The sequence below is a fragment of the Mus caroli genome, chromosome 10 (assembly GCF_900094665.2).
Source record: "Mus caroli chromosome 10, CAROLI_EIJ_v1.1, whole genome shotgun sequence".
Lineage (NCBI taxonomy): Eukaryota > Metazoa > Chordata > Mammalia > Rodentia > Muridae > Mus > Mus caroli.
The window spans coordinates 83,563,240-83,576,659 of record NC_034579.1 but is presented as its reverse complement, the minus strand read 5'-3'; the positions used below and the strand labels follow the sequence as shown (position 1 = coordinate 83,576,659).

At 40.7% G+C, this 13,420-nt stretch overlaps 1 protein-coding gene across 3 annotated transcripts in view; it reads right to left on the bottom strand.

The window, feature by feature from the left end:
- Positions 1-13,420, bottom strand: part of Uhrf1bp1l (UHRF1 binding protein 1 like) — a 76,470-nt gene that overhangs the window by 44,414 nt on the left and 18,636 nt on the right. For 2 of the 3 annotated variants that reach the window (XM_021173952.2, XM_029482445.1), the window contains 3 exons: positions 3,450-3,612; positions 2,323-2,361; positions 444-535 (listed from right to left, as the gene is read on the bottom strand). In XM_021173952.2, coding sequence (XP_021029611.1) covers positions 444-535; positions 2,323-2,361; positions 3,450-3,612 — 294 coding nt within the window. Of the gene's footprint in view, positions 1-443; positions 536-2,322; positions 2,362-3,449; positions 3,613-10,918; positions 10,974-13,420 lie in introns of all 3 variants that reach the window. The other variant, XM_029482446.1, reaches the window with a different exon arrangement.

Sequence of the window (13,420 nt, the reverse complement as noted above, 5' to 3'; positions counted from 1 at the left end):
AAAATAAATAAATTTCAGTCTTTCATGACATTCATAATAGCATAGATTTTCAAATTTTATTAATTATTTCCAGAACTTTCCATCTAGTATGTTTAGACTGCCTCTAGTCACAGTTAACTGAAGACATAGAAAATGAAAGCACAGACAGCTGCTGTAATGAAAAATTAAGAGAGGGTCTGATTTACAGAATGCCTACGCTCTTCTGCACTGCTCTTGCCTACTCATTACTATTTAACAATTCGATAATCAAGAGGAAAGGAACTTAGAATTAATCAGCCACTCACAGAATGTGAAGACTGTCTATTGCAGGGGTGGCCTCAGTAGAGGGTATGTGAGGGTAAAGGGTTTTATATCTTCCTATCCTGTTGCTGCAGATGAGAGAGCCTACTACAGAGCAGAGCAGTCTATAACAGCCACATAGAGCCACACACGCCGCGGCTTACCTCTGTCCTGAGGCAGTTGCAATCGGTGACGGACCGTTAGGGGCTCGTGGCTCTTCACATGTACTCATCTCCATTATCACCTTATCTAGAGACTAATAATAAAGTCAATAATTAGAGATGTATGTGAACTGTCAAAGGATGAAGGGTACTTTGTCTTTTGCTTATGTAGGACGGAAGCTAACAATGATAAAAACCCTGAAAGAGAAAACAAAGCATTCAGTCCTGCACAGAGACACTGATCTACTAGTGGGAAAAATTACATACACAATCTATGAGTGGGGGAGAGAATACAGAAGCAGCCATTAACTGATTAGGCCACTGGATTTAATGAAGCACTATCTCTAATCCCATATTATTGCATTACTGATAAGTTATATATTAATTAATGGAACGGAACTACATCTAAAAGTCTTATCTTGGATATGAGACATAGCAGTGAGCACACTATGGAATAAGAGAGGGAAGCACTCCATAGGAGGAAAAGTTCTTCTCTAGATAGCTTTTTCTTGAAGATAGATCTAATGTCTGTGACAGTGACTGTATCCACAAATTCACGACTTTAAGTACAGCATTTATCATTATCTAAAGTCATCTTATTTGATTGTGTGTTCAATCAACCTCTGTTAAAATATAAATTTCTTAAGATCAAAAAACAGGTAATTTTAGTCAAGTTGACAGTTAATATAACCCATTACAGGAAACTAACCAGATTTCTGATTTATAAAAATATTTACTAATAATTATGCTTTCATTTCAGAGGAGAAAAGAGAACGGAGGCAGGAAGGACACTGAGAAGGTAGTGGCACTGTTTCAGGCGAGAGATGAGGAAGCCAGATCAATCATAGATTCAAGAGATTAATTGAAGTTTCTAGCTTGGAGCACGGGGTGGAGCTTGGTGGCACAGCACTGACTGCAATGAGTACAGCGGGTGGGACAAGGGGTTATGGAAAAGTAATATGCAGTGTTACATATCCTGTGTATAAGGCTTTCTCAGGATGTGGGGTGGAAATAATTAATATAGGAATTTCTGATTTAGAAATTATCTTAGTCAACAATAACTAAAGTCAAAAACAAGAATAATCTTGGCTGGGCAGTGGTGACACCACTAGAGGCAGGCAGATCTCTTATGGTTTGAGGCCAGCCTGGTCTAAGGAATTCCAGAACAGAGGCTACACACAGAGAAAGCTTGTCTTGAAAACCCAAAAAGAAAACACGTGATTTTATAAGGAATACTTATGGAATGAGGCTAAACCCGGTAGAAACTAACACGCTCAGGGACGCGGACTCAGTTTAGAACAGCACGCCCAGGACTACGGAATGCGTGAACAACAAGGCATTAGGAATCCAGGGCTGGGAAAAGAGCTCAGGAAAAGTGCGTGCTGCAAAGCCTAAACCTAAACCTAAGACCCAGCTGGAACACAGGGTAACGCGGTAGGCAGGCAGAACCAACTCCTGCAAGGTGCTTTTAACTTCCACATGCCTGCCATCTCTCTCTCTCTCTCTCTCTCTCTCTCTCTCTCTCTCTCACACACACACACACACACAACCACATCACACACACAATATAAAGCAAAGGGTTCACTGATTCATTTTATCCCATTGTCTTTAAAAAGTGAAGTTCATTACAGAAATATGTACTAAACCTGATAAACCAATAAAAGCAAAAACACAGGAAGTGGTTTATTAAATTTAAATTAAAAGATAAATTTCTTATATTTTAAAGTTCAAGTTTCGCACATAATGGCTTTAAAGAAACTAAATCCAATAAAAATAAAGTGGAAACAAACAGATGGAAAATCTAAGAAACAAAATAGTAATGGTTACAGAACAGTTCATTTACACATCTAAATGCCTATTTTTAAAGAGGTTCAGTACTCACCAAACAGATAGGCTGTGTTTTCAGTTTTGTCCATGGAATCTACAAATAAATTTATTTCTTTAAAATGAATTATTAAAACTTTATATGAAATAGTAATCAACAGATATCTTTGCATTTAAAAGATAGCAACTTATACTTTATACTATACATCTCTCTCAGATTGTGAAATAATAAATTGAGGAAATTATTAACACTATTGAAATCAAAGTATCTATGTTATATCATAAAATAGAATTTCAAGTTCTATTAGTTACATGTTTTTAACCTGTCCTTAAAAATACATTTTATTTTCATAATTTAAGAATTATCAGCAAAGCATAATCACTTTTCTGTTGATTAGTTTTTTAACTTTAGAATTCCAACCATCATATTTTTAGCTCCATAAAAGCAAATTCAAAATAAACCCACTGATGGCAAATTTCAGATACATCGCAGAGACAATGTTCGTATACAAGTCTTTGGTGATATTTGAGTCACAGACACAAATTAAAGTATGATGAACACCAAAGGATACAGTAGCCTTTTCCAAAGGAAGCCCAAAGCCTATCTCTATATAGAACATTAACATGCACTGTCTCTCCCATGCAACCGCTCACCTAAACCTGGTCTTTAGCAGTAAGAAGTTATAAGATGTAAAAACTGACATAAGATTGAAACAAAAATCAGTAAAATAATAATAATAAATACAGTAGTGAAGTAAATAGATATCCCTAACCGTCTCAAAACAGCAAAGGGGTAAATGAAAGGCATAAAACTCTAAAATAGCCTAATGTCTACAATAACAAATGACAATTCTAATATACGTCTTTAAAATAAAGTATTAAAAATTTAAAACATTTCATTTGACAATAAAACTTGGGGCGGGCTATCACTGAATATATGCCAAAATAAAGCAATTAATTTATAATAAATTAATTTTATTAAACTATCAATAAAGGTGTTTTAAACAAAATGTAAATGTAAGTTGTTAGTATGTTACTTCAGTTATACACATAAGGGATGAAAACCATTCATGCAGCTATTTTCTGGGTAAATACTAGGAACACAGTGTTTCTTTATAACCAGATCTGAAGCCGAGTATCTCTTCTGAGAGCAGGCAGCCTCCGCAGGCAGCCACCAAAGCTTACCCTGATAGAGGCTTTATTGCAGAACACCTTGCTGATGGCCAGCCAGGTGGGCAGGTCCAGCATGTTCTGCAGCACCTCCTCGTCCAGCTCCAGGCTCTTCAGTTCCCCCTCTCCTTTAAGGGTGCTGAGGTTTATTTTGTCAGGAGATAAGTTTTTGGTGAATCTGAAAGAGACCACACTTACATGACTTTAGTGTCAGCTAATGACCCTACAGACAACCTAGCAAATACAGAGTACTAGAAACACATCAGCAGACTAAACTCCACCACAGAGATGAGTTTATTTTAACCCGTGTCCGGTGTTTGTCACTGCTGTTCTCGGCTCTCCTGGCCACAACTCTCTAATAGTGAGTCTAGAGTTTGGGGGCCCCGATGTGACATCATTCCTGTAAACAGCTGAAGTCTGGTCCTTACTCCCTCAAATGGATGAAAACTGTGTATCTACCACTGCTTTCCAGGCACAATGCAAGCCCAGTCCCTACCACCTTTTGTTCACTGTAGACCCTATCAGAGAGAAGAGACAATGCTATGCTATTAACCAAGCACACAAAGGTAGGGGAATTGAGAGGACCCTCTAACAGCAGCTCACATGGCACAGATGTCAGTCACCATGCAAAGAACAAGGGTCAGAGGTCATACTACTCCTCTGAGGATCACCTGCTACTCCCAGCATTAGAAACCAACCCAAAACACTTCAGAAATAAATTCTGACGTATAGAGTGTTTTTAAATTTTCTGAGGAAGGAAATTACACAATCCCATTTAGAAGCTGATTTTGATATTCTCTGGGTAACTTTTTAAAACTCTGACTTAACTCTAGAAGCACCACATGTTCCTCCTACAGGTTTGCCTACAGGAAGTCAGAAAAATACTTACTGAAAGTGCAAGAAATCATGACAGAATAAACGCTGAACTATAATGAAGACTATGATCTCTTTTTCTAAAAAGCATTTTTCCTAAGGTTTGGAAGTATTAAGGACAGGACACAGCACAGCTCAGAGGTCAAGCTTGCCTACCACCTGTCTGATTTGTTCCCATGGCTTGCAATCCAGTTTCTGTAATGAAGCATCTCTTAGGGGATATTTGTGGAAGACCTTTCCTATTCTCATTTTAAATTTCATCTCTGCTTTTCAACATGTTGCTTCAGACATTTAATTGGTATTTTTAAAGTTAAAACAAGTTGATATAACACTGAATTCCTTATAAGAGTACACACAAGAGCTGAGTGGAGGGAGAGATGGCTCAGTGACTGAGAGCACTTGCTGCTCTGTCAGAAAGCCTGAAGTTCAGATCCCAGTACCTACAATGCAGCCCACCAACAGCTGCAGCTCTAACTCCAAGAAATCCAGCATGCATTCACATAACACACTTCACATTTACACAAGTACGAACATAAATAAAGCATAAATAAATAATAGAGTGTGTGGGGGGGTGTGTGTGCGCGCGCCTGCAGAGCCCACAAGAGGGAGGTATCAGATCCCTCTAGCTGGAGTTACAGACAGTTGGGAGCTGCCTGATGTGGGTGCTAGAAACTGAACTAGTATCCTCAGAAAGAGCAACAGTGCTCTTAGCAGTGAAGCCATTTCTCTAGACCCCTAAAATAAAATCCTTTAAAAAAATATTTTACCCTGTGTGCCAGACAGAACATGAAACCTGAACTTCTATGCTTGGTATTACAAGCAATAATGATAATAATAAACTGCAAACCTATTTTTCAATACTTTTAGAGATATTTCTGAAACCTGAAAACAATCCCTTCTCCCAAACAAAAATTTCTAATTTTACCCACCTACTCTTCAAAAAGTAATTGCTGAGCTGGGTGGCAGTGCCACAGGCCTTTAATCCCAGCACCTGGGAAGCAGAGGCAGGAGGATCTCCAGGATAGAGGCCAGCCTGGTCTCCAGAGTGAGTTCCAGAACAGCCAAAACTATGCAGAGAAACCATGTCTCAGGGAAAAAAAGGGGGTGTGGTGGAGGGGTCTACAAGAGGTTTCAGCAGGTAAGACACTTACCACAGCCTTGTGACCTGAGCTCAATGCCTGGATCCTCCAAAAGTGGTGAGAGAAGTCACAGCACTGTCCTCTGATGTTCACACACGCACAGTGGCATGAGTGTGCCTCATAACCATGCATACACAATAATTATAATAAAGAAATGCTTTTAAAGCCCCGTGATTGTGGAGAACTGGAATGTTACAATTGGGAGCCAAACCAGCTTGGGCTCTCTAAGTCCCCTAAATATTCCCTCACTGCCCACCTGTTTCACTTAACACCCCTAACTATTAAGTAAGTCCACCGGAATGTACAGAGACCATCCGATTTTACCAACCCGGAGACTAAGATATCAGACAACATCTGGAGCCTACAGAAGAGACTTTGTCCACTTTGCTGTAATCCCCCTATCGAGTTCCCACCAATGTATCTGATGTGTCTTGATTTATGATGTTCTTTGCTGTTTTACCATAAAGGCTTCATGAACTGTTACCACACTGGAACATGGTATTTGATGTACACTAAATCTATGTTCCTGGGCCATGGTCCTGACAGCTGTGTTTTCTGTGCCAGCACTAGGAAAGTCAAAGTTCAGGGAGACCAAAATCACCAATCACTGTCATAAAGATGCTATACTTCATGTTAAGAATTTAACACAACCTCAGGAATCGCCACAAACCAATGAATAATCACTAAGGAAGAAAACCTGCTTGCTGTACACATAAGCACATCTCATCCTGTAGAGCAGCTTTGCCAGACTGACCAACACAGCTACTGCTGAGAACAATCTTCTTTTTTTTCTTTTTTTTTGATTTATTTATTATTATATGTAAGTACACTGTAGCTGTCTTCAGACACTCCAGAAGAGGGCGCCAGATCTCATTACGGATGGTTGTGAGCCACCATGTGGTTGCTGGGATTTGAACTCTGGACCTCTGGAAGAGCAGTCGGGTGCTCTTACCCACTGAGCCATCTCACCAGCCCGAGAACAATCTTCTTCCCATCTCCTCCAGCCCAAAGCCCCAGAATGCCTAGCTCTTCCTCCACCAACCAAATTCCTACTTCCCTTTTATGGTCTAGTATTGTAGTCTAGACGATGGATGTTCCCCCAAAGAACCCTGTGCATAAAGGATTGCTTGGTCCCCAAGATAGTATGATACTGAGACAGTAAAGAGGTGAGACCTAAGCCAGGTGGTGGTGGCGGCGCACGCCTTTAATCCCGGCACGCAGGAGGCAGAGGCAGCTGGATCTCTGAGTTTGAGGACAGCCTGGTCTACGGAGAGAGGTTCAAGGCAGACAGGGTTACACACACACACAGAGAGAGAGAGAGAGAGAGAGAGAGAGAGAGAGAGAGAGAGAGAGAATAGGTATATCTCTCCCCCCACCTCCGCTCAACCTTCCCTCACACCTCCCTCCCCCTTCTTCCCTTTCCACTCCCCTAACTCCCCAACCCCAGCAAATGTCACAATGGATAGCTAAAAACAGGAAAAACCCTGGGCTTTCATTTTGCATCTGTTCTCTTCCAAATTTCAGCTGAGATTCCTGCTCAAATCTGCACACAGGCAAGTTAATCATTTAAGAAGCGTCTGCATAGAAACTGGTAATTCAAGGTTGGTTAGCCCTAAATATACCTATTCTATCTCAGCTCCCTTCCGGACTAAAGGCACCAAGATAAAGGTGAAGTATTTTCAAGATTTGCAAGGACATTCAAAGGTCAGTTTTTACATCAGGTTCTGCGTTCCCTGCAGCAGCAGCATCTAGAAAGTTCTGGTCTTTGTCACGAACTTGCAGTCACCTTAGATAGAATTCAGGAAGAGATTCTCTGTGGCGAGGATGCCTCTCTCCCCCTATTCCTATCCCCACCACCCAACCCTCACAAAATGGAGGTGAGGGATAACTCTTCTAGAACCTGGAAAATCCAGAACTGAAACTGAGATAAGGACAATCAGATCACAGCATGACAGATTCCTTACTTAATGCTTCTTCCCCCTCATCCCTGAGCTAATGCTACCTGCTGTAGATCTCCCGTCTTTATCCAATGGCCGAGCTGATCCCATTCCTTCCCCACCTTCCCACTACTCCCAAGAGGGTGATGATGGTTGAGTCAGGCCTCTGTCCTATGACTCCTGTGACAGGTTCTTAGGTCCTTTAGGATGTCAGGACTCCGGCCTCTTTAGCTTGTTCTCACTCCCACTCACTCCTGCTCCTGATTCAAGATATCACCACTTGTTTGCTCCCAATACATTCTCCTGCCATTGCTCTCTCCCATTTGCCACCTGGTGATGCAGCCAAGGATAAATCCGGAGCCACTTGGACCTTGAGCCTTCAACTGTGAGCTAAACACTTGCTACGTAGCCTGTGTCAGATACTCTGATACAGACTGGCAACTAACCTATGCAGGTCAAATGGAACTAAGAAATACTCTCTGATGTCTGCAAGTAGACAGACATTCTTTTCTGTGTGTTTCCAGACTTGTTACACAATGGCTGCTGTTTATCAGCTACATTTCTGAAGTGCTTTATAGACTTTATTTTGGCTTATAACTTTCTAAAGTATGTATAATTATACCCTTCATCCTAAAAGTGGAGAAACTGGGCTGGCGAGATAGCTTAGAATTTGTGAGAACCTGAGTTCCATTTCTGGAACCCACATGGTGGAAGATGAGAATCAAATTCTGTACATTGTGCCCTCACCTCCATGCTCACTCTATAGCACACAGACATGCATGCACACAATAAACAAACGTAATCTTAAAAATTTAAGTGATGAAACTGAGTCATTAAGATATTAAATAATTTAGCCAGTCATGGTGGTGCACACCTTTAATCCCAGCACTCAGGAGGCCAAGGCAGGCAAATCTCTGAGAGTTTGAGGCCAGCCTTGTCTACAAAGCTGTTTCCAGGTGAGCTAGCGTTGTTACACAGAGAAACCCTGCCTCAAAAGAACAAAAAATAAACAAACAAACAAACAAAAAGCAAAACAAACACACACACACACCAAAGATACTAAATAATGGGCTGGAGAGATGGCTTGATGCTGCTCTTCTCGAGTACCCTTGTTCAATTCCCAGCATCCACATGGCAATTCACAATCACCTGCACCTCCAGTTCCAGGAGATCTAACGGTCTCTTCTGACCTCCCTGGGCACCAGGTGTGCACAAGGTGTACACCCCCCCCCACACACACACACAGGCAAAAACCTCATACATATAAAATTAATTTTTAAAAATTTACAAATATTAAATAACATGCTCACTGACATACAAAGGACTAGGGCCAGGAACTGAACACAGGTGGTCTGGTTTCTCAAGCTTTAACAATGATAATAAAGAAATGTAAATGAAGAAAATATCTAATAAAAAAAGAAATACTATGCTGTTAAAAAAATAAAATTTGAGTCAAAAACCTAAAAAAAAAAAAAAAAAAAAAAAAGATGATAGATAATAAAGAAGCCAGAAATACACACTGGAAATCAAACAAAAAGTGCTGGTCAAACTGGATGCCTGATGTAGAAGAATATAAATAGACCCATACTTATCACAAACAACTCCAAAGGGATCAAAGACCTCATCCTAAAACCAATACACTGAGCCTGTTACTAGCTCTCTGAGTTGAGTTTATGAAGTTGGGTGAGGAAATGTCAGTGGACCAGAAAGTCCATCCAATGCTCGGCATCCTAGTCACAATCAGAAACAACACTTCCCTACGTGAATAGGTGGGATTTTTTTCCACTTTGGAACACAAAAATGTTCCCCCTTATACATTAAGAGCAAATGTACCAAGTATATGCAGATGCCTGGAAAAGTTATAGCTGGTTGTGAGCCTCTGATGCGGGTGCTGGAACTGAACCTGAGTCCTTTATAAGAACAGTATACCACCACTCCCCACACACAACTTCTTCTTTTATGAAGACAGTCTCTCCATATGGCTCTGGCTGGCCTGGAACTCACTATGTAGATCAGACTGGTCTCAGACTCACAGAGATCCACCTGCCTCTGCCTCCTGTGCTGGGATTAAATGTGTGCGTCAGCATGCCCAGCTTATGTGCCCCTCAGGAAATAATGTCAACCCTTCAAGCCTGCCTTGTATTAGAAACTGCTAACTTCAACTACACTTCTACCTATAAGACCAAGTGAAGAATGTACATCAAAAATATGCTTCAGTAACTAATTCCTTGAAGATGACCCTGTACCATGTAGAAAGGGAATGATTTCTGGCCAGATGTCTATCTTCTTCAGGGCACATGGACCATATCTTTTTGAAGAACTAGAAGAAAATGTAATAAACTCAGAGCTCTTCCTGATTCCCTTTTAATTGCTTACAAGGCACTCGGGGGTATCAGTGTTCCTTTTTTCTCTTGCTTTGATTTAATTTTTGCAGTCGGCCTATCCTCAAACTTACTATGTAGCCAAATATGGCCTTGGACTTCTGATCCCTGTTTCCTCCTCCCATGCACTGGGATGGCAGGTGTGTACTACCACACCAGGCTTATGCAACACAACAAGCACTTTATTGTCTAAACCTGAAGTCCCAGCACTCTCAGACTGGGCCATGAGTTTGAGGCCAGCCTGAGCTACTTAGTGATATCCTGCTTCAACATTTTATTTTTTAAATAAAGTAAGAAGAGGGAAAAACCTAAGTTGAAATAAATTGAAATAAATTAATTTATTTTAAAATGCTGTAACCACACTGAAAGCAAAGTGAGAAAAGAAGACTGGGAGGAGGGAGGAGGAGGAGGGACGAGGAGCAAAGAGGGGGAGGGCACAGACCCAGACTAACCAGAACAACTCATAGCACACACATGAAAGCTGACAACTCGGACTTGCAGGGAGAGGGAGGCTTAGGACTTAGTTCTTCGCTTTCCGTAAGGAGTGTTTATAACTTCCGTGCAGATGAAACAACCAAGTACAAAAAGAAAAGTCTAGCAAAAAGTGAAGATGGCAAGGCTCAAATCATATGTAATTCACAGCATACTGGTTTCAGTTTATAACAAAGGGTGAAATTCTGCAAGGAGCCTGGCCTGATAATGAGACACAAACAGGTCTGAACCAGTTCAGCCACACACATCTCTCTGATGCTCAACTGGCTCATCCGTAGAACAGAAAATAAACACATTAACTGATCTTCAGTGTGGCTTGAAGCTAGGTGCTAGGTAAATCATCCAGAGCCTCTCACGCCCACCTCTCTACTGTCTATTCAACTACAAATGCTACCACTAGTCTGCTGATCAGAGGACTATCAGAAGTTTCTACTTTCCCAAGAGGACTTGAAAACTGCTGAGCGATGAAGCTAAGCCTGTAAATACTAATACTGCTCTTCATTCAGCTATTCTGGGTAGTTTATAGTAGATGGACACACACAGGTGACTATCACATTCACAGTTACACAGCAGCTGGTTTCTTACTAAGTATCGTATAGTCTAAGCTATACATTTTCTATTGGTTTATTTTACATATATTTCACTTACATACAAATGCTTACCAATCACGTAATATCATGCTTCAGGAAGTGATTTTTCAGCCATATTTCTGTGAGACTAAAAGAGGAATGCAGACTTTGGTTAAGTGTATATTGTGTGTTTCCCAGTCTGCATGAGCAGAAGACTACAATGAAGTCTTACAGCATGGAAGAACGAGTGCTGCTGTGGGAGTCTCCTTCCTAAGGTTCCATTTGCAGTTCCCAGATAGGACAGTAATTCTCATGAACAGTAACAAGGAAAGGGTCATAGTACTGAACTTGACTCAAAATAGAACACATCATAATCTGAAATCAAGTAAATTATTTTAGCTTACTGAATAATCACTAAATATTTAAAACTAAAGTGTAAAGGGGGGGAGCATGATAACTACCATGATAACTTAAACTTGTGAATATTTATTTGGAAGGCAGATAAAAGAGAAGAAGGGAACCATAAAAACCTAAGAAAGAAAGTGTGTTAACAGGAACGCAGATGATCATAAAGAAGAAAACTGGCCCAAATATGTCGAAGTTGAAACAGCTGCGCAGACGGGAGTCACAGGATGTGCTAAAGATAAAGGCAGCACAACTCTTACTCATTTCCTTTTCTTTTCTCTTTTTTTCAATGTTGAGACTATAACCCAGTCCCTCGCCTATGCTCGACGAGTGTTTGAACCACTAGCTTCAGCCCCAATAATTACTTAGAGAACTCAAATTACAGACTAAAATTTCAATATTATGTCAACATTATGGCAAGCACAGTGGCTTATTATAAAACTATATGGGCGGGCTGAAGAGATGGCTGAGTGGTTAAGAGCACTGGCTGCTCTTACTGACAGCCTAGGTTCAGTCTCCACATGACAGTTCAAACTAACTATCTCTAACTGCAGCTCTGGGAGATCAAAAACCCTCTCCTGGCTTCCACGAGTGCCAGGTACATTTGTGGATATGCCGTACCCAGATATACATACCTGCAAAACAGCCATGCACAAAAAATAAAGTTAGAAAAAATAGAAGTATATGGCCGGTGAAATAGCTCGGCAGGTAAAAGTACTTGCCACCAAGCCTGACAGCCTGAGTTTATCACCTGAAACCCACTTGTGGACGGAGAGAACCAACTCCCACAAGTTGTCCTCTAACCTCAACACACACACACATCCACTCTCCACAATAAGTGTTTTTAAAAGTATACATGAATCATGTTTCTACCACTATAACAAACAAATGTTAAGATGAATGTACATTATTAGCTATCATATTTCTTAAAGGTTTGTTTATTTTCTATGTGCATGAGTGTTTTGCCAACATGAATGTCTGTGTACCACATGAGTGCCTGTGCCTGTTAAGTCAGAATGGGGTACTGCGTCCCCTGGAACTTTGCAGATGCAGACAGCATGAGCTAATACACGCATGGGTACAGGGAACTGAATCTGGGTCCCCTGTAAGAGTAAAAATAGCTTCTATTTTAACAAGCATCTCCTTTTTTGTTTGTTTGTTTGTTTGTTTGTTTGTTTGTTTTTTCGAGACAGGGTTTCTCTGTATATCCCTAAGCTGTCCTGGAACTCACTCTGAAGACCAGGCTGGCCTCAAACTCAGAAATCTGCCTGCCTCTGCCTCTGCCTCCCAAGTACTGAGATAAAAAGGGTGTGCCACAACTGCCCGGCAACAAGCATTTCCTTTAATCACACATAATATATGAAAACAAATTTACTAGCTTCTTAGTATAGCAAAAATGTCCAAACTTCAGCACTAAAATTTACAAGCAAATGTGTCTTATTTAAATCACACATTTTACAATCAACGCATAATTACTAGAGTCTAAATTATGTCTACAACACTGCATTAAGTAATGGTTTAGGGAAAACAAAGGAAAGTGCTGCATAGTGGAAGATGACCTTAATCTCATTTGCCCAGAGAGCGCATCATAACCACAGGCCAAGTAAACGCGTGCACGCCTCCGTTTCCTTACGTGCAAAGGGAGGTAACAGAAGCTCCTTGGTAGAGTAAGTCTGAGGATGTCCAAGTTAGCACATGTGACATGCTAGAATGAGCCCCAACACACAGTAACTGGGTGAGTGTCAGCACGATCAATACTGCCATAAGGTTTGAAGAACATGAACACTGCACAAATTACATCGCAATTTACCCTAATTTTCTTTACAAATGTTTTGGGCTTCATGAAACTACATGGAATACACCTTAACTTAGAAGACATACATTTTTACATCTGATATTACATACTATAAATCTTAATTATATTTATATCCATTTTCATCAAATTGGTTTTGCAGTCTCATCACAAAAACAAAGGTCTCCAGGGCGGTGCATGCCTGTAACCCAGCACTAGAGAGGCTAAGGTGAAGGATGAAGAATTCAACAATGGCCTAGACAGGGGGACTTAATCAGAAAACATGAAACATGGGCTGGTGAGGGCTCGGTAGGTAAAGCCCCTGACCCTACACTTGAAGACTGGAATTCCATCCCTGGAACCTCAAAGTGAAAGAAGAAAACTGACTCCCACAAGCT